The 26,865-nt window shown below is 41.2% G+C and overlaps 1 protein-coding gene across 2 annotated transcripts in view; it reads right to left on the bottom strand.

Annotated features, from left to right (window-relative positions):
* Positions 1 to 26,865, bottom strand: part of RNF14 (ring finger protein 14) — a 63,277-nt gene that overhangs the window by 8,512 nt on the left and 27,900 nt on the right. For both annotated transcript variants that reach the window (XM_042451236.1, XM_042451235.1), the window contains exon 2: positions 232 to 400. In XM_042451236.1, coding sequence (XP_042307170.1) covers positions 232 to 385 — 154 coding nt within the window. In that variant the 5' untranslated portion in view covers positions 386 to 400. The remainder of the gene's footprint in view (positions 1 to 231; positions 401 to 26,865) is intronic.

Below are 26,865 nucleotides of genomic sequence, written 5' to 3'. Positions count from 1 at the left end.
TTCCATGGCAATGAGCCATGGCAGTTAAAGTCATGTCAAATGACATTAAATCTGCAGTGCGGATGCAGTCCAAGACTCAATAGTTACACCATCACACCATCAGCAGAGCATATAGGCTAATGCACTATGAGAACCACATGCTGCGTCTTGAGGGAGCAGGAACAAAAATTAGAACATATCCCAGTACCAGCAATAAGCTTTAAAAGGAGTGGTATCAAAAGCTGGACTTACCACGCAAAAAGAGGGTAAAGTTCTCAGGGAGTTCCACAGAAATCCTAGTTTCACCTCCTTGCACTGACTGTCCTCTCTTGAATTCATCTTCATCATAAATACTTGCCAAAGCGAGCAGCTCGTCTTCCTGGGCTTCTTTATCCTCCGAAGACATCTGAGGTCCTGTCAACTGTGAATATATCACCAGAATAAGCGAGGCAGGCTGGCCACTGTATCATTAAAATATTTCTATTAGAGGAGGGCTGGAGCCGCTATTGGACTCCATTCCCATCAGTCTCCATGAAGCCAAGGGCCAGGGATTTAAAACCAGGAAGTAAAATGGCAGGCTTTATGCTTGAGTTCTTCCTGTAAAGATGTCCTCAGATGCCCAGAACACCAAATGCCAGAAAACCTCATGCAACAGACCCCAATGTGCACACAAGACCCTCCCCTTCTAAAGTGCCATTGCATGTATAATGAGGCCCCTCTTCCATTTGAACCTTACTGAGTGCATGTGTGTGTATTTGCTGCTGCATGCCTTCAAGCCGTGTCTAACTTATGGCACTCTAAGGCAACCTTATGGGGTTTTCTTAGCAAGATTTGTTCAGAGGGGCTTTTGTCTTTGCCTTCTCCTGAGGCTGAGAGTATGGGATGCCCAAGATCACCCAGTGGCTGCATGTCTGAGCAAGGATTTCAATCCTGATCTCCAGAGATGTAGTCCAATATTCCAACCAGTATGCCAGTGCGTGTGTGTGTATAATATTTGTGCATATACGTGTGTGTGTATATATTTTAGATTGTAAGCCTGAGGGCAGGGAACCGTCTAACTAAAAAGATTGCATGTACAGCGCTGTGTAAATTTACAGCGCTTCATAAATAAAGGATAATAATAACACCTAGGGTAGACACTGGAAATTGGTGGTGGCTATGATCCATTAATTTGGTTTTTGGTGCCTTTCAGTCACTTCCGACCAAGGCAACTCTAAAGTGAACTTATAATGGGGTTTTTCCTTGGCAAGATTTGTTTCAGAGGTGCTTTGCCATTGCCCCTCTGAGCTGAGAGAGTGTGGCTTGCCCAAGGTCTCCTAGTGCATTTCCATACTGAGTGGGACTTGAACCCAGGTCTCCAAAGTCCTAGTCCAGTGCTCAGACCGCTATGCCATGCTAACTTCACCTTATTTTATTTAATTTATTGATTTATATTTTACCTTTCTCCCATGAATGGGACTCAAAGTGGCTTACGGTTAGTGTAAATATTATAGAAAGCATAATTTGAAAAGGCAACAAGGAAAATAAAACTGCACTTGCTCAGTTCTTATAATTTCACCAAATATATGCTTCCGTAAACTGAAGGATAATAAAGAAAAAGCATTGTTTTTCCTCAGGAAACATATCGAGGTTAGAAATTATATGATAATACAGCTTGAAGTGCCTGATGATTGCTGCTGATTTTTGTTCAGGTAATAGGATCCCAGCACTCTTGGAGTGTAAAGTAAAAGAGTCAGCATGGTATAATAGAGCATTGGACTTAACACTGGAGTCCAGGGATCAAATCCCGGCTCAGCCATGGAAACCCATGGCTGACCTTGCACAAGTCACATCTCTCAGCTCTGAGGAAATCAAAGGCAAACCCACCTGAGCAAACCTCCCAAGAAAACCCTGGAAAGGATTACTTTAGGGTTGCCATAAGTTGGAAATGACTTCAAGGTCACACAACAACAGGACGGGGATCTTGGAGATGCCTCATCCATAGGGGTGCCATGAGTCAAGGACAGTTGACACCAACAAAACAAAGCATCTGAGGAAGGAGACTGAAGTCTACAAAAGCTCAGTGCTATTCTTATTACATTATAAGCTATTTATAAGTGTTGTACATTTACACAGCGCTGTACATACAGTCCATTGAAACAGATAAAATAAACCTGCCTATGGTGTACATTCTATGAGATCTCTCTACACAACCACAGTGACACAATTGTGCGGCAATCACGGCGGAAGAGGGTTGCCCAGCTTTTACTAATTGTTTTAACATTGTTAATCATTTAATTGGAATTTTTGTGGGTGGGAAAGTGGGGAGGGTTGTGAGATACAAGGGACCATGAGACTTTTATTGTATGCTTATTGTATTTTATGGATGTTTTATTGTTAGCCACTTCAAATTTTTTGGAGAAGCAGGATCAATAATAGTATAATATAATATAATAATAATAATATATAATAATAATTGTTGTTGTTGTTGTTGTTGTTTTATGGGTGGTAGTGAAACCCCCTGGTCTGGTCACACTCTCTCAGCCTCAGAGGGAGGCAGTGCCAAACCCCGAGAAAACCCCATGGCAGGCTCTTTCTTTTTTCTTTCTTTCAAATGCTTTTATTCAGGCTCAACTGTTTAAAAACATGACAGGGAGGCTTTTTTTAAAATTGTATTGGAGTGTTTTGATTTTCATTTTTTTAATGTGTTTTTTTGATTCATTTTAAAAAACCCTTTTGTCTGTGTTTTCCATCTCGATTTCATACTGTTTTAAAGTGGGGTATTTTCAATTGTGTGTGTATTTTTTTAAAAACATTACTTATCTCTCCTCTCTCTCTCTCTTCTTAATCCTGTGAGCCGCCTTGGGTCCTTTTCTGGAGAAAGGCGGCATTAAAAAAAACGGAACGGTGTAAGTAAGTTGAAGACAAACAACAGCAACAACAACAACAACCAGGAGCCCCCCCGAAGAAGCCCCAGAGAGAGCCCGGAGGAGCAGGAGGAGGGGGGAGCAGAGGCTGCTGCCCTGGCTAGGCCTGAGGCGGAGGCGGAGGCGGAGGGAAGGGGCTGGCGCTTGGGCGGCGAGAAGAAGAAGAAGAGAGAGAACCGTGGGCCTCCGCCGCCGCCACGCCGCCGCCAGTGCCCGCTGCTGCTGCCTCCTGCCTGCCTCCTCCTCCTCCTCCTCCTCTCTGCCCTGGGAGGCCTAGGCGCCCACCGGGGACTGGAGTGGGGCCTGCGCCCGGCCCCTCAGCCTCTCTGTCCCTCTCCTCCTCCTCCTCTGCCCAGAGCCATGGCGGCCTCGGCCTCGGAGCCGCAGCAGCAGCAGCAGCAGCAGCAGCGGAGGAGGCCGCTACCAGCAGTGAGAGCCCGCCCGGCGGAAGGGACCACGCGAGCCCCGAGGCTTCCTAGGCCCCGACGAGGAACCCCGCTCCGTCTCTCTCCTCTCTCCCGGAGGAGGAGGATTGGACAGCGACGGCGACGACGACTGTCTGCCCACCATGACAGGAGAGAGAGGCCTCACTGCCCCCCCTTCATTCCTTCCTTCCATTTTGGAAGGGCGATAGTCAGTGGCTCCCTCCTTAAGAAACAAGGGTCCTTCTGCCCTTTGACACAGCCAGGCCCCTGGGCCCCCTCCCGCCTCTCTGGGCCCCAAGGGACAAAATAACAAGGAGGAGGAGGAGGAGGAGGATGATAGTAATGATATGATGGAACAAAATGGGGGATACATTAGGATAATAATAATAATGGCGATGATGGGGATGACGAACAAAAATGGAGGACAAAATATAAGAATGATAGTGATAGTGATAGTGGTCATGATGATAATGATAGTGATAATGGTGTAATCTAATAGTCATAATGATGAATAGTAATAGTGATGATGATGAGGATGCTCTTCTCTCTGGCGTAGGATGTTGGTCACAGTATACAGGGAAAGAGTTAGACCTCCTGGTCCTCCTGTTTGTGTGTTTGTGTTTTTTTTTATCTATCCCGCCTTTCTCCCCAAACGGGATTCAAGGCACACTCCTTTTAATTGCTTGGAAGGTTCTTATTGGGTCAACTAACAGGCTCCGCATGTGCAGGAGCTTTAAAAGATAGTAGTTAATCACATCCTTATACTGAGGTTTGTTGGGTGCTGCCTTCAAGTCCTTTCCAAACCTAAGGCCATGAACCTATCATGGGGTTTTCAGGCCAGATTTTTTCGGGGGGTGGGTGGGTTGTCCCTTGCCATCATCTGAGGCTGAGAGAGTGGTGACTTGCACCCAATGTCACCCAGGAGGTTTCCAACAGGGATTCAAACCCTGGCCTCCAGAGTCCTAGTCCAACATATGGCTCAATTACAAAAGACTGGATATATTTAACTAGCAAAATACGGTTGTCCTCCATAACTCTTTGTTTTGCCACGCTGGCTGTCAATGGCTCCATATAGACAGAAGGGTAAAGCTGCCACCTAACCTGCCTTTCACGCCTTTGTTATGAAGGGGGGGTTCAGTCTGCCTTGATGTCAGTCCAGAGCTAGAGGAGGATTTACCTGGATTACTTCACACTCACACAGGATGCAAAGGGATCTTGCAGCACCTTTGAGACTACTGAAAGAGAGAAGTTGGCAGCACTAGCTTTCATAGATGTAAGCCTACTACTTCCGCAGATTCTTCAGTTCCCAAATAAATGCCTATAAGGAGTAGGCTAAGTCTACGAAGGCTCATGCGCCGATTCTCTCTCTCCAGTTAGTCTCAAAGGTTGCTACAAGATCCCTTGCACCTAATTTTCCAGACTAACGTGGCTATTTCTTTGAATTCAATACAAGAATGTGGATACATAGAGTATTCTGCCAAACACATCCCTCTTTCTCTTAATTCTTGTATTTTTCTTCTCATATCCAGAGTAAACAGGAAAACAAAAGTTTTTCACTTTTTCAAAATAAACCAAGAAATCCATAGATGTCTTGTCACATAACCTTTACGAAGTTGAGACTAAATGCGCCCAGCAGGCCAACCACCTAAATACTCTCTGCATCAGAGAGATCATTTCTTACCAATTTCAAATTTGGAATTTAATAACCTGCAGCTAAGTTGAATTTCACTAAGAAGTTGTTACAAGGAAGCTATACATTATATGAATATTTAGAACCACCCAGCCATATTTACTCTAGATCCTCATTGTATTGTTGGGTATTTAATGGGATTCATCTGAAGTATGTGACTTTAAGTTGTGCTGTTAGTATGATTTTATTTGACCTGCAGATTTATGAGATCTTGTTATTTATAACAACTCAACCCCTTTTAGATAAAGCCTGAAGCAAAGGCCAACTCTATTGAGTTTTTGTGGCTGCAGAGGATGCACTGTGATATCTATTTGTTTTTCTGGTTGTGATAAGGTGGATTTAAATTGTGGTTGTTAGTCTAACAATCAAAGTGATTTAGGAATATTAGTGGTCATGGGGGCAATAGAGGAGAGGTTTGTGAGCTTTCCTGATATGAACATAAGACTGAAGTATCACCCATGTGGAAACCTGAAATGAAACTCAAACAAAGCAGAATAGTCCAAACATTGTGGGTGGCAGAATCTTAAGTCAGATTCATAGCACATCTGGGATGATTTTAAGTGTCTTGATAATGTTGACATGTTGAAATGGATGGTCAGTACATTTCCTTCTATCTTCACCCACTGGGAAATAGAGTGGGCACATGTTTTAAAAGGAACTGGCAGTCAAGGATGAAATACAAAGGTGACCTAAAGTGTATGACTGCAGGCATGTGCAAGTTCCCCACATCTGGTTTTCAGCCCATAAAATTCTGGGATACGATATCAATGCGGTAGGCTATATTTCAGAAGAGGGAACTGACAAAGCCACCTCTGAGTATTCTTTGCCTAAGAAAAAACTAAAATTCATGGAGACCGCCATTATTGTTGTTGGTGTTGTTTTTGTTGTTGTGTATTATTAATCCCACTCTCCAAAATGGGACCCCAGTGGCTCAACAGATTAAAACAACAGAAGATTAAAAGAGAATAAAACGTTAGAATATCAAATTAAGTCAACAGACAACTACATTACCAATGCACACACTCTTATAATGGCCATTTTTTTTGTCATTATACATTTGCAACTCACTTCTCCATGTGGAATTGATAGACAATTCCTCTGAAACATGAGTAAGTACAAGTCTTAACAAGGGCCAAACTGTCACCTTGAGGCCTGTGTCTGTCTTTGGTTGCATGCAAGTTAACCAAGGAGCAACTAAAGAGAAAATTGTCATATTGGTTTCTGAGCTGAGTAGTGTCAATCTGCAGGAAGCTTTTCTTCTATGCTTCTTTCATACATACCGACGGGGAAGTCAGTCTCATTAAGTTCTGTGAGGACTGTTTCTAAGTGTTATTTCATTTGTATCATGATAATTTTGTCTGCTGCTATATAAAAATTTGACTAGTTCTAGTTTAAAAACGAAATGCTTCACCTGCAGGAGGTGCACTTTCAAAAAGTAGATTATATCCCACTAAAATTATGTGCAAGTCCCCCCCTCCTAAAATCCATATATAAAGAGAATAATACACAACTTTTGTTTTCATTTTACTTTTGACTTAATCTTTCAATTTTGTGATTTAGTTGGCTTTTTTCTGCCCCCATTTCTTCCCCCAGACGGAAAACTTTGAGACAGTGAACACCTTTCATTACGTTTTTTTGAGGATATTATTTTCAGTTGATTATCCACACCATTTGCTTACTTGGTCATTTGAAACCCTTATCTGCTGAGCTTTGCAAGATGAGATTAACTCCATCTTTTGGAGGAGAGCATTCATCATTTGAAATCCATGTTTGCAAGACGGTTACTTCTAGTTCAGCATAGACCAACCTGAGAAAATATATTGTAACATGCTTGTACTTTCGTCATAGTGTCATAAAATTTGGATGTTTAAGCGAAATTGATGAGTGATGTTTTCCCAGAAGACAGATACTTCTTAATAGCATTATCATTTCAACTTTGGTATGGCAGTTTGTTACAGCAAATGATTTTTGGCACTGAATGAAGTTGTTTGGAAGAGAAATAAACCCCTCACGCTCTAATGGAACTGGATAAATCTAATTATGTTTAAAGATTAGAAAGTTTTCTAGACAGTAGAGTAAACTGCACCCCACGCCCGCCTTATCCACATGAGAAAAGGATAAGGTAAAACTTTCAGACTACTGTACATACTAGTTTATAGAGGCGTAGTTACATATTCCTATTTTCTCCTGTATATCTTCTATTTAGGTTTTAGTAATCCTAAAGCAAAAAAAAAAGTGTATAGAAGGTCGATATTACCCAATAAGAGGGAGAAACCTAGCTGCTCAGCTTTAAGATCTTTGGGAAGGGCGTTGCTTAGGGCTCTGTTCTCAAGAACATATCTTGGTAGCAGCTCCCGAGGTCTGGAACTTCGTTTGCAGAATGCTAGGCTGCCTCCGTTTTTGTTGTATGAAGAAGGAAGTTTGATAAAACTCACAAATGAAATCTTCAGTGGCTTGGATATGGACAGAACTCTTTTCATGGGGCACTTTTATTATTCACACAGATTTGTGTGGTTTTTGATTGGTTGCTGTACAGGTGTCATTTTACTGAGTGTATTTTTATTTAAACTTGATGTGTTTAGTTTTTAATTTTTCCTTGTGCTCTAATTGTTCTGGTTGGTTTAATGGTTTTTTTGTCCTTTGGGCCCCTTGACTTTTTTGTGGGTAGTGAGTTCTTGTATCTTCAGTTAAAGCGCCGGCAGGTCCACGCACTGGAGTTTGTTCCTTGCTGTCCCGTCACTGGGGGAAAACTAAGGCGGAAGTGAAAATTGTCCGCATTCAGATGGATGGACCCAGTCAAAAAGCCACAGGAGTTGCAGGACCTGAGCAGGGTTATTACAACAGAGTGTCTTAGATGCTTTTATCTTAGAGTGCTATACGCTGAAGATGCCTTGATGGCAAATAACACAACAGTTGTTAACAGTATGCAAACTTAGAGTACGTGTTAGCCATATGTAAGGAATTGAAAGTACGATCGGCCCTCCTAATGTGCGGATCTGTCTGAGATTCGTGTTCTTGAATAGCTGGTGGGGGGGAACCTCTGCTAATTGCAGTGGCACGCGCCCTAGGGGGCATGCTTCATTCAAGCCTATGCAGTTGATGGTAACTCTTTTTTTGGGGGGGGGAACTGTACTGTGTTCAATGAGAAGAATAAACATTCTGAGACTGTTCCCAAGAATAAACCTCAAGTTCAATTTGATAATTTTGTTAGAATTCCGTCTAATATTTGTTGCATATGTTTTGAAAGAATTTTACTATATATCAATAATGTGTATATTTTAGGACAAAATGAACGTTACTTAATATTTGGGAATGTCTGGGAAGTTTCTTCGACCTCTGCTTAACAAAGCTCTATAAATGATAAAAAGTTGATAGAGAAATCAACTAGGGCTCCATTCAAGACAGGCCAAAATAAAACTGCTTCGGTCACTTTGGAGGTATGCTGTTTCAATGATGCAAGTTGAATGTTCAAGGTCCGGAAGCTGCCGCCAAAGTTGTGCCCGTCCTTAGGACGGGATCATGGCTTTGGCAACAGCTTCTGGACTCTTAGGACACATGCATCGTGAAACAGTGTACCGCCAAAGTGACTGAAGAAGCTTTATTTTGGCTGTCTGGAATTAGGCCATTGATAGTCTTTTGGAAACTGTTAAGAAAGGTCCTCATTGTGGGGAAATGTGATGTCAAGAATTTTCTTTCTTCACTATCCACTAGAATGAGCTAGGGCAAAGTAATTCTCCAGTAAGTGTTAGTTGTTTTTCATTGGCCATCTAGTAAAAGTTTTGACTTTTGACATTGTATGTAGAGAACTGAAAACAGCTGCAATGTAGAAAGCTAGGCCAAAACTAGCAAAGTGAATTTTAGTGGGAGAAATGGAAGATACTACACTTAGGCAGGAAAAACCCAAAATACACAGAGTTAGGATGGGTAACACCAAACTTGATAACAAGGATGAGGAGTCTTAGTAGACCACAAACTGAACCAGAATCAGAGTGGAGGCGAAGCTTAAAAGCCGCAAGATTCTAGGCTGCATCAATAGAAGTATGTGGTCTAGGTCAAGGGAAGTAACAGTACCACTGTATGCTGCTTTGGTCAGATCACTTCACGGAATAATTGCGTCCAGTTATGGGCACCACAGTTCAAAAGGAGGAGGGCTATCAAATGGTGAAATGTCTGGAAATCGGCCTTATGAAATTGGACTTAGGGAGCCTGGAGAATAAAAGTTAGGAGGTGATATAATAGACCATGTTTCAATATTGGGTAATTGGCTCAGTCACTCCCTCTGGTTTAAAAAAGCAACAACCCTAAGCCAGGAAGGGCAAGAATCCAACAGTTGTGGTGGTTCTTCAAGAATCTGTCCACATTCTCAGGCTGTACAAATTGAAAGCATCCATTATCACTGGACAAGCAGGGAGCAAAGCTACATCTATGGATTTGTATTAAATATGGATCCAAGTTCAGCAATCCAAGCATTTTGATTTGCAAAGTGCTGGGCAGGTTATTCATAGCTGTTGAGGTTTCGGATTCCCCCTGTGGGCTTGTACCCACTAGTGGATCTGTGACCACCACAACTCCTGACTGCTAGTTTTCCCTGTTCTTTCCTCGCCACAGCATCTTTGGGAGGTGAGTACCAGAGAACAGAGAGTTAGCTTTGGAAAGCTTGGTGAGCAGAGAATCCGCAATGTCTGTCCATTGCCAGCAACACCCAGTCGACCACATTACACGATAGGCTTGCAGACAGTCAATGCACCATTTGGTTATCTGTTCAACATGATGTTGAATCTAAGATTGAGGCAATCAGAATTGAACTTTTAAAACACTAAATTTTGGCTAGTTTTTGGCTAGTTTAACCTGCAGAGTTAAAAAGATCTGGCCAGGTTATAAATGAGATATTTGATGCTGATAATGGTATACAGTTTGTTCAGGTTAATAGTATGAACAGGTAAGAAAAGATAATAAATAATAATAATAATAATAATAATAATAACAATATAGGATTATTATATGCCGCGCCCAATCACTGGGATACAGGCGGCTTACAACAGAGGGATAAGACAGTGCTCCCATCGGGTTACGAATAATTCGTCCGCCGCCGCGTTCGTAACCCAAAAGCATCGCAAGCCGAAAAGCCATAGGCGTAATGGGGAAAAGCCGCGATTTTCGTGCGAAAAAGCCGAAAAAAACGCACCAAAATTTTTTCGTAACCGAAAAAGCATTGTAACCCGACAATTAATTTCCTATGGGGATGTTTTTCGTATCCCGGAAATTTCGTAAGCCTGGGTATTTCAACCGGGGTAACCACTGTAGGAGGGGTTCCCTGCCCTCAGGCTTACATCTAAAGACACGACACAAAGAAAGGGAATGGTGGGGGGGGGTCAGCCGCAGTTCTTTCTCTTCCTCTCCCAATGAGGCCTGGACCAAGGCGATGGACGCAGAGGGAGGGTCGTCCTCTTCTTCAGGCTAGCCCTGATGGAGCTGGGCCAGCCTATTCTCTTCCCCACAGGCAGAGGATGACAGTTAGGGAGGGAGGAGCCTCGCTCGGGTCTTCAGGCTAGCCCGGATGGAGCTGGGCCAGCTATTCTCTCCCTCAAGGCCAAGGAATGATGTATGGCGGGGGGAGCCTCTTCTTCAAGGCTAGCCCTGATGGAGTCGGGGCCACCTATACTCCTCCCCTCACAGGGCAGAAGAATGACAGTTAAGGGGGGGGAGCCTCCTTTCTTCAGGCTAGCCCTGATGAGCTGGCCAGCCTATTCACTCCCTCACAGGCAGAAGGAGGCAGTTAAGGAGGGGGAGGCCTCTTCTTCAGCTACGCCTGATGGAGCGGGGGCCAGCCTATTCACCCCTCACAGGCCAGAAGGATGACAGTTAGGAGGGGAACCTCTTTCTTCAGGCTAGCCTGAGGAAGCTGGGCCAGCCATTCTCCCCTCAACAGTCCGAAAGATGACAGTTATGGAGGGGAGGAGTTTTTTAAGTGTTTTAGATAGTTTAGATATGTTTTAGAAAAATCAGCAATGTGATAAAGTGTTGGTATAGTGTGGATCTTTAAAAAATTATGTTGTACAGGCCTGTTTTATGATAGATCTGTTGAGTTGCACAAGGCATTACAATGAGTTGGACTCAGACTTTATAACAGTCTGTTACCGTCTCTTGAAAGGTTTAAGAACTGAACATTGGGGTTTCCAGAATTGACACGGAGACAGGCAATGGACAAGAGAATTTAGTGACGGATTATCAAGGGATGGTACATAAAAAGGCCTTTTTTTTTTCTCTCAGTGGAATATGGTTAGTATTCGGATGTAGTTTGGAGCTGCCTTGACAGCCACTGGGATGGTCTGAAAAAGCAGCACTTTTTGATCATTGTTTGTGGGCCTGCCCCGGGCCAATTGTTATCGCGTCCACTTACCCCTGCCAGCAGTCCAATGTCTCCGGTTGCTTGCAGGCATCTCGGACGAGAGGTTAGAAGGGGCAGTCTTTGGATAATATTCTATTGCGTGTATCACTAGAGTTTCCCCCCATAAGGTATGACAGGCGATGAACGCGAGATATTGTGGCTGTTACAGACGCCAAATAAGCTGCTTTGGGTCCTCTTTGGAGGTAAGGGCTGTTAAATGAGCAGGGTGCCCGCCCTAAGAATCCAAAGCTGCCCAGCTGCACGCCCGGTGCTAGGAATGGAGTGTGGCTTTGGTGCGACCGTCCGGACCGTAGGACAAATGTATCATTTAAATGCATACCTCCAAGAGCCCGAAGCAGCTTTATTTTGGCCATAATTAAAGTTTTGATGTCACCTAAGAGAGAGTATGGTAGTAGATTACGGAAACATGCTTGGTAGGGTTGAGTTTTGTAAAGTGTTCAGAAATTCAGTCGGCCTGAAGAGCTGTAAGCCAAGGTTGTTAACTGAGCTGCGAAAGGAGCACACACTTGATTATTCAAGAGCGCCTCTGGCTGATAGTCCGGGCACAATTTGACGTGCTGGTTATGACCTATAAGCTGTAGTTGACGTGGGTCCAACTTGTGTGAAGGACCAAGAGTCACTCCTTTATGATCCCATTAAATCTCGGATCTTCAGGAGAGGTCTTGGTGTCTATCTCATGGACTACCCAGCTCATTGGGGGGAACAAGGAAAGGGCCTTTTTAGTGGTTGCTCCAGACGGGGGAAGTCCGCCAGGGGAGACCAGGAGGCCCTGCGCTCTCCCGGCCAGTAAGTCAAAATAGCTTAATGCTTCAGACCTTGTAGAAACTGACTGGGAGGCTTACGGTGGTGGTGCTGCACGGTTTCATACTTAGTATATACAGTAGTCTTTTGAGATTGTAATTTTTAATTTCCTTTAAATAAGCTTTGTATAGACTTTCTGTTAATGTTTAATTATAGTTTTAATCTGCAAATACGCAGTTTTAATGTGTGTAAGCCCATTGTTGGAGAATGGGGGATAGAATAGGAAAAATGATGATGAGAGGGGGAAAAAAAAAATTGGGGCCCCCATTATGATTAAAACAGGAAGGTTTGCAATATGATTCCTTAGGTTGGTTTTAGAATGTTGTCTAGATCCCCTTTTTTTCTGAAATCTGCTCTGAAGGGAGGGCAGATCTGTAATAACTCGACTATAAGTCCAAGAAATTTATGCCCCCAATGGACGCCAAAATCATGGGTTGACTTATATATGGGGCAACAGTTAAATTGCTTAGAAAGTTCCTAAAGAAGTTCCCACCCATTCCTTTCGTAGCCAGAGGCTAACAAGCAGCTGCTGAGACAAGGGGTGTGGGGGGGGGAGAGTAATGGCCAGGGCTGTCCCTTGTTTTGCAAGCCATGAATTTAGGAAAATGATGATGGTCAGGGCATGAGAGCGAGAGGCGTTGGTTTCCCCCCCCATTTGCAAACCCTGAGCCCTTGGAATCCTGGTGGTAAGGGAGGGAGGGGGGGGGAGGGAGAGAGAGATGGAAGGATAGAGAGAAGAGAGAGAGAGAGAGAGAGCGTGCAAAGAAAAGAAGGAGAAAAAAAAGCTGTTCTTATTTCCATTCCAAGACGGACCCTGAGAAGAGATCCAGAGAGGGAAAGTAGGAGGGAAGGGTGCTTGTTTCCCCCTTAGAACTATCCACAGGTCATAAGATCTAATCAATGATTTGGACCCTAAAATTGCCCTCGACGTGATAATGAGTCCACTTAGTACAACACAATAATAACAGTTGTCCCCTAAATAATCACTGGAAGTGGTCCAGAGAGCTGAGAGAGAAGCAGGAAGTGCTAAAAACTCTCCCGCAAAAGTAAAAACGCCTCTCCAAATCCATGGGGCCACTCCAGCAAGTGAAAGTCTCTTTGGAATCCGGTCCTTGTTCTGAAACAACCCCAGTTCTGAATATATGAAAGAAATCACTAGAAATGCAGGGGCCATTTCATGTCTCATAGTTTTTAGGATCATCTGTAGAGTATAAAGCGGTATCTGTTTGTTTTTCTCAGAGCTTTCTTTTGAGAGAGGAAAAATGACAAACTGATGATACTCATAGAAGGAGTGTATAGCGTAAAAGTTGGGCATGCTCACAATATCAGACTGCTGTAACATCAATGAATGCATTGATCTGCTTTCACAAGTATTCATTGATATGATGCTGCTTTTGTTATTTTCTTTGAGAACGGGTGTACATATGCCCAAAAATAATTCCTGGAAAAATTATTATGGTGTGGTAAGGGCTAGAAGCAATATATGAAAGTCAAATATGATTTAGGCTACAGTCAATAAAAATGTTGTACCAGAGACCAAGTACAGTGGTGGCCCGGGACGAAATAATACGCCGGCCATTCCGTTCGAAACCAAAAACGTAACCCCAAACACCCGTGCACTGGAAGCCCTAGAGCTGCACTTCGCAGTGGGATTCGCGCCGAAAGAATTTCGAACCACCCCCAAAAATATCGAACCCGAAAAAAAAAAAAAAAAAGAACTTAGGCCAATCCAACTTTTCGTAGCCCGGAAATTTCGTTAACCCGATCATAGTACCCGAGGCACCACGACTAAATATAGCAAGACGATTCCGAAAAACATAGAGGCGTCAAAAGACAAATGCAAGTGGATGCGACACTCCCTCGAGACACGGGGAATGCAGGGACGACCCCCTGCAATAACAAAAACCACCATTTTTACCATGAGAGGACACTCTCTAGGTCCTCCAGTGCAAACTTGTGGGTCAACATCCAACAGACACTATGACCATAGAACACACTGGAGGAGCTACAAATGCCCAATAGAGTATGTCTCTCTAGGAATCTTAGGTCTTTCAGTGCAACTTTCAGTTAAAGTTGATCATAGTGTTCCACTGGAGGACCTAGATGATCCTAGAGAGAAATAATTAATCAAATCTAGTGAATAACCAATCCGCAACTAGGAGGGATGAGTGTATAATAAGTTTATGTGGTCTGTTTTCAAATAGGATTATACCATGGGAGTCTTTTGAAACCTACAGGGGAAAGCAAGATGGAAAAGAACATGGAAAGAGTTTGTTTAAAAATTTAAGAAGCGGAGTATAGAACTCTGGGTACCTTGAAGATAGTTGACATAGAGATTTCTAGTTATTTAAGTACTGTACAACGTCTAATAAATGTTGAAACGTAAGGCAGTGAAAAAACTTTGCTTTAATCATAGTTATCTCTGCTGCAAAGCGATTTTTAAGTGGATTACTTAAGTGCGTCTGTTTCAGTTTGTGGGTTTAATATGAATCTGGATTAATGTGATATAAAGCTAGAGATAGATGTGGGGGACTCGACAGACAGAGTTTTGGCATAGTGGTGTTCTGTGGTACCTCCCAGGCCTCTGGTTTTGACGTAAGCCAACTATGTAACACTAAAGTTCCCGGGGCTGACTAGATTTTTTAACTCAGTGGTACAATAAACTTCCTTGAAACCAATAATACTCAAATTTCTTGCTTGGAAATATTTTTTAATACATTTCTGAGAAGAGAGTCTAGGAATGATACAAGTTCGGTGTTAAATTTTAAAGGTAGGGATAGAAAAGTAGCGAGTATGGCAAGAGGACAACCCAGAGGCCCCGACCTCCTCCCTGCGGTGATTTCTGTGGCCACATGTGAAACAAGAAAATGATAGGGCCACACTGCACGGAGAAGATGGCAAATGCTACCAGAACACTTAACATCTTCTTTGCCTCACCTGCGCACAAAAGAGGAGAATAGTGTCAGCCTGGGGAAAATGGGCCAAAATAGGTAAAGAAGTAGTACAAGAAATGCTGGGTATATCTAAATGAATCAGTCCCCAGGCCAATGAACTAACATACCAAGGGTATTAAAGAACGCCATAAATAATCTCTACACCACTGATGCGGGAGAGTGGCTGTCCTCATGCAGTAAACAGAAATGCAGATGCAGGTGCCCCAACTCTCTGATAAGGCACGTCCCCTGTTGGTGGCAATCATCTTAATTTTTCCTTGGTACCTACTCAGCTACCATCAAAACCAAAGTAACAGAGATGTAGGTCATAAACTAAAGAGAGCTATCTTCCCTTTGCTTCTGAATGAATGGATAGTCCACTCTGCACTGAAGGGAGGAAAGGGAGAGGACCCTGAAAACCTGTTCAGGAGGAACAAATGGTTGGACAATCAGAGCCAAGAAAGGGGGGCTTATTTTCATTATGTTGGTATCTGTCTATGCAGTCTGCAGAAAATGGATTGTATTTTACTTTGTAAGTGCAAGTGTGATAAGCAGTATATTTTCACAGACCTAACAGAGATCTGGAAAAACCCCTATGGGCTAAGCTATAGCAACAGATAAGATATAGGGAGTGGTATCTACGCAGTGGAAAGCCCCACATACAATTATTAGCGAGAGTGTTCAGCAGTTTGCCACAACTTTCTAAGATATGTTCAGTAGTAGAAATGTACATTTAATTTTCCAGCAGTTATGGTGGCCCTTGATAAAAAGATGTATAAGTTTAAATTGGTACACAAGTTGTTGTCCGGGAATGTGTTGTCCATTCTTTCAGTATCTAAGGACGTGTTTCACAATGGGAGTGGCAAAAGAAGCTAGAAATATATTTTCAGGTTCAGTATTTTTATGGCGGTATGCCATCTTTAAGGTTGACATTTTGGGCTTGGGAGAACGAGGATGTCTTTTGGAGATTTCTATTTCTCCATTATTCCCTTCTTCATTGGGTTATAAGTTGCCAACTGGTAATTTTCTATTTTCCTTTGTATCAGTAATTCTGAATATAAATTGGAAAATGGTTACACGGGCTGAAATTTTTTACTTTTAATAAGACGTTCCCAAATGGCTAGTAAAGAACAATCCACTTTCTTTATTAAAACAACTTCCTTTGGAAGTTGATATTGAAAAGAAAACGTAGAAGGTAAATGAAAATAGCTAATGAACAAAGCCTCAATAGCTTTTTGTATTAGAGGGAAGTTTGTATCTTCCGTAGCAAACCTTCATTCAGAAATTATTTGTTCTTATGGGGTTGGAAGATTAAGATTAGGAATTTTTTTTCTTTAAACAGAACAAATAGTTTGTGTCTTTATGTTTGGAAGGAAATGTTGTTATTTTGAAAATCAACAAGATATCATTTTTGTTGTAAGTTCTCTGATCTTGGCAAGACTTTGATCAAGATCCTTCTGTGACTTTTTTTTTTTTGCCTGAATTCCACATCACGTTTCAGCAATGTTTGAAGGAAAAAAAACCCTCACTTTGCATGACCTTAATTACCAGTCATATGCGACAAGGCACAAGTAATCCAATCAAATTGTGTGATTTGTTCTTCAATAGAATGCAAATTCCTTGCTGTGTTAAAGGGGCACTTAGTAAATTTCAGCTGGCCTGGCATTATTTGTAGAAAAATAGCACATTCGTTCCCCTTTGAGAGGTACAGGATCAACTTGTCATAGTATTAGTGAGATACAATGCTAAGTCTTGCAGGAGTTTTTGGAATCTATAGCGTGTCTGTAATAGAAAAATGAAAAAAGGATTGGAAGAAGGCTTCTAAGAATATCCCATATAATAAACTGAGCTTGACAGAGCCAGTGCATTTAAATAACCCGATTTATGTTTGGTTATAAATAGCATGGCACATTAAGAACCCCAGCAATATAAACAATAAACATGGGCAATTACACATACACATGATAGTTAATTGGCATAATTAGAATAGATTTACTAAAAAAACCCCATTTATCTTACGGTACAAACACAACAACACTCAATATGTTCTGGCCATTTTAAATCTTCTTCATTTTCACCTGGGCATTCTGCCATTGTATTTTTATTATTATGGCTGTTTGTAGGTGGTTTAAATCCAGGAGATAGTATCCTGTAAATCAATGGAATAAAACTACAAAGCCCAAAGGGGAGAACTTATATTTGCCCAATCTTTGCCATGTGGAGTACTTCTCAAATCATGAATATGTAGGAACCTATGACCACCCAACAGGATATTTACTTTCCATCTCATGATAAATACTCTTGTTTTTATGTTCTGGAAAATTGTGTATACTACAATCTTGATGTCGCATGGGTACGAAATTCATTTTTGACCCCCTAGACCCGATTATATCAAATATGTGTTATGGAGTTTGCAGCTGTAGCCATCTTGCTTAAAAAAAATGGTGGGGGGATGCAGGTATGCCCTGTTGACTGTAAAACAAACTTGATTACAACATCATAATGATATTTTTATTAGGCCAATGAGAAAGGTGTAGAATTCAATCATGAAGCCAATTCGTCGGTTGTTGATCACTGTTGATCACTGTCTCCTATTGACATACTCTCTGACCTTGGGTTCTCAGAACTCTGTTCTTGACTGGTTTAGATCTTACTTGTCTGGCAGATCTTTGCAGTAGTTGCAGGAGGCAGACTTTTCTCCTGTTCCTTATCTGTTGGAGTTCCCCAGGGCTCTGTTCTTGTCCCCTTCTGTTTTCTCTCTACAACACTGTCCTTAGGAAACTCATCAGCTCTTTTTGGTTTAATTCCTACATCTGTATGCTGATGACACCCAGCGTAGCTGTCTGTTCTGCCCCTGAACCTTTCTCCAAGGCTTTGAACACAAGTCTCATCTTGCCTTACAAGCTGTCTCCAGTGTATGCGCCATCACAGTTGAAGCGCAACATGTCCAAGACGGAGCTTCTTGTCTTTCTCCTAGCCATCCTTCAACACTCCTTTCTGTCTCTGTGGACAACAATTTCTATTCAACAGTCCAGCAAGCCCGAGTCTTGTTTTATCTTTGACTCTGCTCTGTCGTGTAGCCCTCAGATCGCAGACCACAGCCAAGGCTTTAGATTCCTTTTTGTACAATAATTGCCAAAATCCGACCATAATCTCTCCGCCTCGACTGCCCCAAGATCCCTGGCCATGCCCTAGTGATCTCACTACTTGATTACTGTAATGTCCTCCTGGCTGGGCTTTTTCCTTTTTCCTACCACCTCCGTCCTTTAATCTCCTGCCAGCATTCAGGCTGCACGCATTATCAATCACTTCCCCCCCGCTCTGAGGACACATCTCTCCTGTGTGGGGCATCCCTTCCACGGGCTCCCTCTCCCTTCCCGCAGTCATTAGAAGCCGCCTGCTGTCGACATTCAAGCCTGCCATGGACTGACCCCTCTTACTTATCAGACCTTCTTTCTTCCTCACCTTCCCACCAGGCCCTCCGTTCTGGTAGTTCAGGGTTCCTGTCATCAAGCCCAGGGAGTTCCTCTGCCCCACTCCCGGATTCCGCCCCTTTTTCATTCACTTCTGGCCCCTCCACTCGGGACCTTCTTGCCTCCACAAGCAAGAGCCCATCACTTCCAGTAACCAGCTTCAAAACGGAGTTGAAACCAATCCTATTAGAGAAGCCTTCCCAGGCAGCGCATAATTGTCGCTTACTATCTGAGGTTCGTTTGTTGGCTTGTTTATCGATCCATTTCCTGTATTGCTATGTACGGTAATATGTAGTATCCTACTTGGTGAGTATGATTTTCCCTGGATAATGATGGAACAGTCATGTTGAAGCCAAGCCCCGCCCTCCGTCCATCTGCGTGGTCCAGGCCTCGAGGTTGAGAGAACTGCTGGACCTCTTAACCCGCTCCCTCCACCACTCTCCCTTCGCCTTCGGTGGTCATGTCACATTTTGAAAGCATCTGAAAATGTGGGATGACTGAGGATTAATTGCCATGGTCTTTACCAGTTACTGCAAATTACTTAGTTCTTTTATCCACTGCTTCATTTAAGACAACCTGCTATAATCTTTACACAAAAGGAAATCTAGCAATTTTTTATATCAAAATATCAAAATAATCCTGGGAAAATCTTTAAAACTTCAGCATTCCTTAGTTCTGTTATGTGTTGTGCTGTGCAGGAAATAAATGTTAGCTTCAATTTTGTAGAAGACAGATATAAAAAGGGAAACATTAATTATGGCCTGGAAGCTGCTTTATATATAATGGCATATATATGCATATTATACATGATATGTAAGAATATACAAACTAATTCTCTTCTGTAAGAATGAGTTTCAGAAGGCAGTGCCCAGGCATTTTGCATTTATCAAAATATGGACTCAGAGTTATTTGTAACGAATGGCTAAAATAAACAGGCATGACCTTATTTTAATAGGTTTATAGAAATAATTGTTGCCTTTTTCACCAGGATTGGTTATAAAATACAAAGATCACAACATCAGAGTAATGCAACGATTCATAATCCAGCCAAAATTAAGCACTCCTACATCCTCCTGGCTTTGCTGATGAAGATTAAATTTGACTAGGGTTGCAATCTGTACATATTTGCAATTGGACTAAATACTCTTTAAGTCCTTGGACTTTTGGAAAAACCAGGTACAGTGAGATGGGCAACTGTGGAATGGTAGTGGGCACATTAGCCCCCAACCAGCTAACTTTAAAGGGCTACACTCCCCTTTGTATCTGCTCCTGCAAAACAAAAACAAAAACATCTTTTATAATAATATTACTAATAATAAATTAAGAAAATAAGAAATCAAATACACTCTGGGAGTCAAGGGAAACATATTCTCCATGTTTTGGAGCCTTGTTGGGCCATTTTAGGCCCAGGAGAGGCCTTTTTTTTAAATAACAAGAAGTGATCAGATGTCACTTCTTGCTTCAAAAAAGGCTTTTTCTCAGCCAAAATTGGGTCCAAAATGGGCCCCAAATGTGGTGGAAAAGCACCCCCACATCCCCTAGAGGGGATTAAGGAACAAAACAAAGTTTCTGAAAAATTTCGTACAAATTCTACAAACGTTTTTGTTTGACCCCCCAGGGGCATGGGGCTCCAAAAGTGATGGAAATGCCCTTCACACCCCATTATGGGACTTTTGAAGCAATTAAAAGAAATCCTGGAGGCCAAATGAAGTCCACAAGATGCACTTTGTCCACCCTGATCTACAGGATAGGTCAACAAGTCTTTTAATACAGCTTCAAATGCTCGACTTTGGCTGCTTTATAGCTATGGCATGGGTTAATGTACTAAGAATGAATGACTCAATCCGTCCAAAACTATGCAGATTCAGATTCTGCTGACTTACTTTAATGGTATGCAGTAGAACTGGCTAAGATAGTGTTGGCCAATTGTGCCTCTAATTTATATATCTTATGGACTGTAAAAAGATGAATAAATTAATCCAGAAAATATGCAATTACTGGACATAGTACTGTACTGCGAACACATCCAAAAATATGTCCAACAGTTCCTTGCGCTAGTCATCTTCTCACCTAGTAATTTATCATAAACATTTGAGGAACAGCCAGACTTCCCAGAAAACAATGAAAAACCACAAGCTTAAAATAGCTATGAGGATGCATGCACTGTGTTAATATCGCTGACTAATCAGACAGAGAACTGATACAGTCAACAGCGGACTCCAAGCTTTTTGGATTTCCCCCTTATCTCTCTATTGAGCCTCCCTCCATTGTCAAGTGACCTACTGTATCACAGCTGATACAGAAGGCCTTTTTGGATTAGCGTAGTTGGCTAGGCAACATGGTTAGGTAGGCCAGGGCCAAAATACCCTGAAGGCACCAGATCTGGTCTTATCTTGGAAGCTAAACAGGGTGAACAATGAATACCAGATGCTGTAGTTGCCATACCTTGACAGGCGACTTGGCAGCACACACACACATAGTTGTTGGTTGCTTTGACATGATGGGTTCAGCAACTAGCAGATAAAAAGAAATCAGAAAGCAACAGAAGTATGTTATCTTACATTATTTGAAACTTCCTTTAAAATAAGATCTTAATGATAGTTTTGTTTGTAGTTTGTTACTTGAATCACTTCATAGCATTTTGGTGCTCAGAATTAAAAAAAATGCATAAAGTGTATACAGGCTTAACTTCACAGAAGCACATATTTAACTTTTTTATTATAATATGGAGAGTGAGATACTGTATATAAACTGCCTACCTGTTAGAACAGAATATTATAGAATCTCCTATAATAGGAGTTTCTTGGCAAAATTTGTTCACAATTTGCCTTTGCCTTTCTCTGAGGCTGAGAGAGTATAACTTGCCCAAGGTCACTCAGTGGGTTTCCATAACTGAGTCAGATCCTGGTCTCCAGAGTTGTAGTCCAACACTCAAACCACTACAACACATATTGGCTCACCTAGGGTAGACCCTGGAAAATTGTGGTGGCTATGATCCATTAATTTGTTTTTGTGTGCCTTTCAAGTCACTTCCGACCAAGGCAACTCTAAAGTGAACTTATAATGGGGTTTTCTTGGCAAGATTTGTTCAGAGGTGCTTTGCCATTGCCATCCTCTGAAGCTGAGAGAGTGTGGCTTGCCCAAGGTCTCCTAGTGCATTTCCATGACTGAGCTGGGACTTGAACCCAGGTCTCCAAAGTCCTAGTCCAGTGCTCAGACCGCTATGCCATGCTAACTTTCACCTTATTTATTTAATTTATTTAATTTATATTTTACCTTTCTCCCATGAATGGGACTCAAAGTGGCTTATGGTTAGTGTAAATATTATAGAAAGCATAATTTGAAAATGCAACAATGAAAATAAATACTGCACTTGCTCAGTTCTTATAATTTCACCAAATATATGCTTCTGTAAACTGAAATGATTAATATGAAGAAAAGCATTGTTTTTTCCCTTCAGGGTAAATTGTATATCTGAGGTTAGAAATTATATGATAATAATCAGCTTGAAGTGCCTGATGATTGCTGCTGATTGTTTTTCAGGTAATAGGATCCTCAGCACTCTTGGAGTGTAAAGTAGAAGAGTCAGCATGGTATAATAGAGCATTGGACTATTAACACTGGAGTCCAGGGATCAAATCCCGGCTCAGCCATGGAAACCCACTGGCTGACCTTGCACAAGTCACACTCTCTCAGCCTCTGAGGAAATCAAAGGCAAAACCCACCTGAGCAAACCTTCCCAAGAAAACCCTGTGAGAGGATTACTTTAGGGTTGCCATAAGTTGGAAATGACTTCAAGGTACACAACAACAACAGGACGGGGGATCTTGGAGATGCCTCATCCATAGGGGTGCCATGAGTCAAGGACAGTTGACACACAACAAAACTAAAGCATCTGAGGAAGGAGACTGAAGTCTACAAAAGCTCATGCTATTCTTATTATCATTATTAAGCTTTATTTATAAAGTGTTGTACATTTACACAGCGCTGTAATACACATTTGTTTAAAGCATAAACCTGACATTTAATCAAACACTACTTTAACAACATTGAAACTTAAAAACAATTAAAACTCTTAAAGAATTACAGCACACTCAGTTGCACATCACTCCATTCTGCAGCGCTTGCACAAAAACAGGAGAGGGAGGGAGAGCAGAGAGGAGAGAAAACCCCCCCCCAAAAAAACAAAACAGAGATAAAGTGATGACTGGCAGAAAGGTTATCACTTCAACTGGGGGACAACAACCAATTTACTTAGACAGGCCTTTGATTCTTAAATCATGTAGCAGAAGAGTGTTTGAAAGTAATGTGATGGGCCCTTATATTTTAAAACATAATTTTAAATGTATTACAAACTTTTGTAATCGTATGCTTTAAAACAAAATTGTTTGTTAAATAGTTTTAATTTCTTTGTTGTAAATTAGGAATCTAATTGAATTTTGTTTGAAATTTAGTATAACTTTTGTGTGACATTCGGGGAGAAATAAAATAATGAAATAATAGTGTACTTCCCAACATTTCACAGCGGGAAACAGACACCTACGCAGCCTCTGGCCAAGCAGTACAGGAGTGTGGTCAAGATGGCAAAGTTATTCATGAGGAAGGATATACAACACAAGTTAGGAGAGGCTGCAGCAGTTTTCGTTTTTCCTGAGCCTACTGGTCTGGGAAGGGTAAGATTATATCCCCTCCTCTCTTTTGCTACCTTCTAATTTAAATGAGTCCAAAAATGCTTTTGTATTTTAATTCGATGCAGCATAAAGTAAGCTGAGAATTGGGGGGGGGGAAGAAAAAACTGGACATTTTGAAAGCATCTGAAAATGTGGGATGACTGAGGATTAATTGCCATGGTCTTTACCAGTTACTGCAATTACAGTACTTAGTTCTTTTATCCACTGCTTCATTTAAGACAACCTGCTATAATCTTTACACAAAAGGAATCTAGCAATTTTTTATATCAAAATATCAAAATAATCCTGGGAAAATCTTTAAAACTTCAGATTCCTTAGTTCTGTTATTGGTTGTGCTGTGCAGGAATAAATGTTAGCTTCAATTTTGTAGAAGACAGATATAAAAAGGGAAACATTAATTATGGCCTGGAAGCTGCTTATATATAATGGCAATATATGCTATTATTACATGATATGTAAGAATATACAAACTATTCTCTTCTGTAAGAATGAGTTTCAGAAGGCAGTGCCCAGGCATTTTGCATTTATCAAAATATGGACTCAGAGTTATTTGTAACGAATGGCTAAAATAAACAGGCACGACTTTTTTATATGGTTTATAGAAATAATTGTTGCCTTTTTTCACCAGATTGGTTATAAAATACAAAGATCACACATCAGAGTAATGCAACGTCATAATCCAGCCAAAATTAAGCACTCCTACATCCTCCTGGCTTTGTTGATGAAGATTAAATTTGACTAGGGTTGCAATCTGTACATATTTGCAATTGGACTAAATACTCTTTAAGTCCTTGGACTTTTGGAAAAACCAGGTACAGTGAGAATGGGCAACTGTGGATGGTAGTGGGCACATTAGCCCCCAACCAGCTAACTTAAAGGGCTACACTCCCCTTTGTATCTGCTCCTGCAAAACAAAACAAAAACATCTTTTATAATATATTACTAATAATAAATTAAGAAATAAGAAATCAAATACACTCTGGGAGTCAAGGGAAACATATTCTCCATGTTTTGGAGCCTTGTTGGGCCATTTTAGGCCAGGAGAGGCCTTTTTTTTTAATAACAAGAATGATCAGATGTCACTTCTTGCTTCAAAAAAGGCTTTTTCTCAGCCAAAATTGGGTCCAAATATTCTAATCCCCCTTCGATGATGTATACTGTCAATCCAGCTATTGCATGGTTTTTTATGGTTTTAATCTGTTGTGGTTGTTGTACAGTTTTGGTTTGTTCATGTTGGTTTTCTTTGATTGTATGGAGGGTGGGTTTGTACACTGTCAGGATATTGTTGTAATTCATTGTTTTGTTGAATTTTAATGTTGGAAACCGCTGTGATCTGTATAGGAATAGCGGTATACAAATAAATTTTATTATTATTATTATTATTATTATTATTATTATATGGTGCCCTCCATTTTTTTCTGGAAGGTCCTCCATTTTGCAGTGCTTTATCCTCCTTAAAAGATGTCCCATACTTGGGATCAAACACTGATCAGAAGGGAGACTACAGTCAAGAAATTCATTCAGAATGGGGAGGGCAGCCATGAAAGAACTAAACAAAATCCTGAAGTTCAAAGATATACAGCTGAACACTAAAGTTTGGATTGTCCATGCCATCTTATTTCCCATCACCATATATGTGGTTGTGGGAGTTGGACAGTGAAGAAAGCGGATAAGAACATTACTTAACTTGAGATGTGGTGCTGAGGATACTCTGCAGCCAAGAAGGCAAATAAATGGGGCCTTGAACAGATCAAGCCTGAACTCTTCCTGGAAGCCAAGATCAAACATTGATCAGAATGGTGACAGCAGTCAAGAAATCAGAAGAAGATGAGGAACAGAGAGGACAGCTATTAAAGAACTAGACAAGGTCCTAAAAAGTAAAGATAAACAATTGAGCACTAAAGCTAGAATTACCCAAGCCATTGTATTCCCCATCACAATGCATGGATGTGAGAGCTGGAGAGCAAAGAAAGCAGATAAGAAGAAAATCAATTCATTTGAGATGTGGTGCTGGAGAAGAGTGCTGAGGATACTATGGACTGCCAAAAAAGACAAATAAATAGGACCTAGAGCTGATCAAGCCTGAAATCTCCCTGGAAGCCAAGATGACTAAACTGAGGCTGTCATGCTTTAGGCACATCATGAGAAGGCACTACTCACTAGAAAAGACAATAATGCTGGGGAAGGTGGAGAGCAGTAGAAAGAGATGAAGACTTCCATGCCAGATGGATAAACTCTTATTGGGGAGACCACAGGCCTGAAATTACAGGACCTGAGTAGAGAGGTAGAGGATGGGGGGCTTGGAGATGTCTCATTCACGGTCAAGGTCAACTTGAAGACAGCTGACATCAATAACCTCCTCCTTTGCAGTGAGGACATCTGGTCACCCTGCTCATGCTCGCATTTCCCAAGCTCAGTGCCCACCCGTCCCTGCTCAATGCCCACATCTCTCCAGGACATGCTTTAAATTTCAGCCTTCTGTCCAAGAGGAATGTCAAAATGTCCTCCATCTTGAGCATGACTAAGATGCATTAACTGACATTTATCTTAGTGTTTTTAGCTGTTATTTTGTTTTGACCTTGAATGTCCTACATTTTGTGGTGCCTTGTCCTCTTTTCCGGTTAGTACATCTTATCAGCCTGTGGCAGAACCTGTATCCCATTTCTCTCCCAAATGGGACTCAAAGTGGCTTAAAATATAAATTAAAACAGAATATCTAAAACAATATGGAGTACAAATATGTTTAAAAAGAATTAAACCTGACATTCAGTTTAAACACTATTTGAACAACATTAAAACTTAAAACAATTAAAACTTTTAAAATACACATTACATACTAAAAACAGCACACCCAGAAGTAAACCCCCTCTAAAGAAACCTGCCAAGAAAATCCCATGATAGGGTGACCATCAGTTGGAAACGACTTGAAGACACACAACAACAAGAAGCCGCCAAACCACCATTTTATTTATATTATATCATATCATATTATATTATTTAGGTTGCGTCTCTCTTATCCAGAATTCTGAAATCCAAAATACTCTAAAATACTCTAAAACCCAAAACTTTTATTATGGGTGCTTTCTGAGGATTCAATGTACACAAATTTCATTTCATGCACATTTTAAAAAATGTATAAAATTATCTTCAGGCTATGTGTATAATGTATATATGCAATAAGATTTAATTTTGTGCTCAGACTTGGTCCCATCTCCAGCATATCTCCGCATGCATGTACTGTATGTGCAAATACAGATATTCCAAAATCCCTCCCCCCACCAAAAAAAAACATCAAAAATTCAAAACACTTCTGGTCTCAAGCATTTGAAATAAGGGAGACACAACTTGCATCCCACTTTTCTCCTGAATGGGACTCAAAGTAGCTTAAAATATCAATTAAAACAGAACATCTAAAACAATATGAATACAAAATTTTTTTTAAAGCATTAAACCTGACATTTAATTCAAACACTACTTTAACAACATTGAAACGTAAAAACAATTAAAACTCTTAAAACACATTAACAGCACACTCAGTTGCACATCACTCCATTCTGC

Source organism: Sceloporus undulatus, chromosome 2 (assembly GCF_019175285.1).
Source record: "Sceloporus undulatus isolate JIND9_A2432 ecotype Alabama chromosome 2, SceUnd_v1.1, whole genome shotgun sequence".
Taxonomy (NCBI): Eukaryota; Metazoa; Chordata; class Lepidosauria; order Squamata; family Phrynosomatidae; genus Sceloporus; species Sceloporus undulatus.
This window is presented reverse-complemented; position numbering and strand designations above follow the sequence as displayed.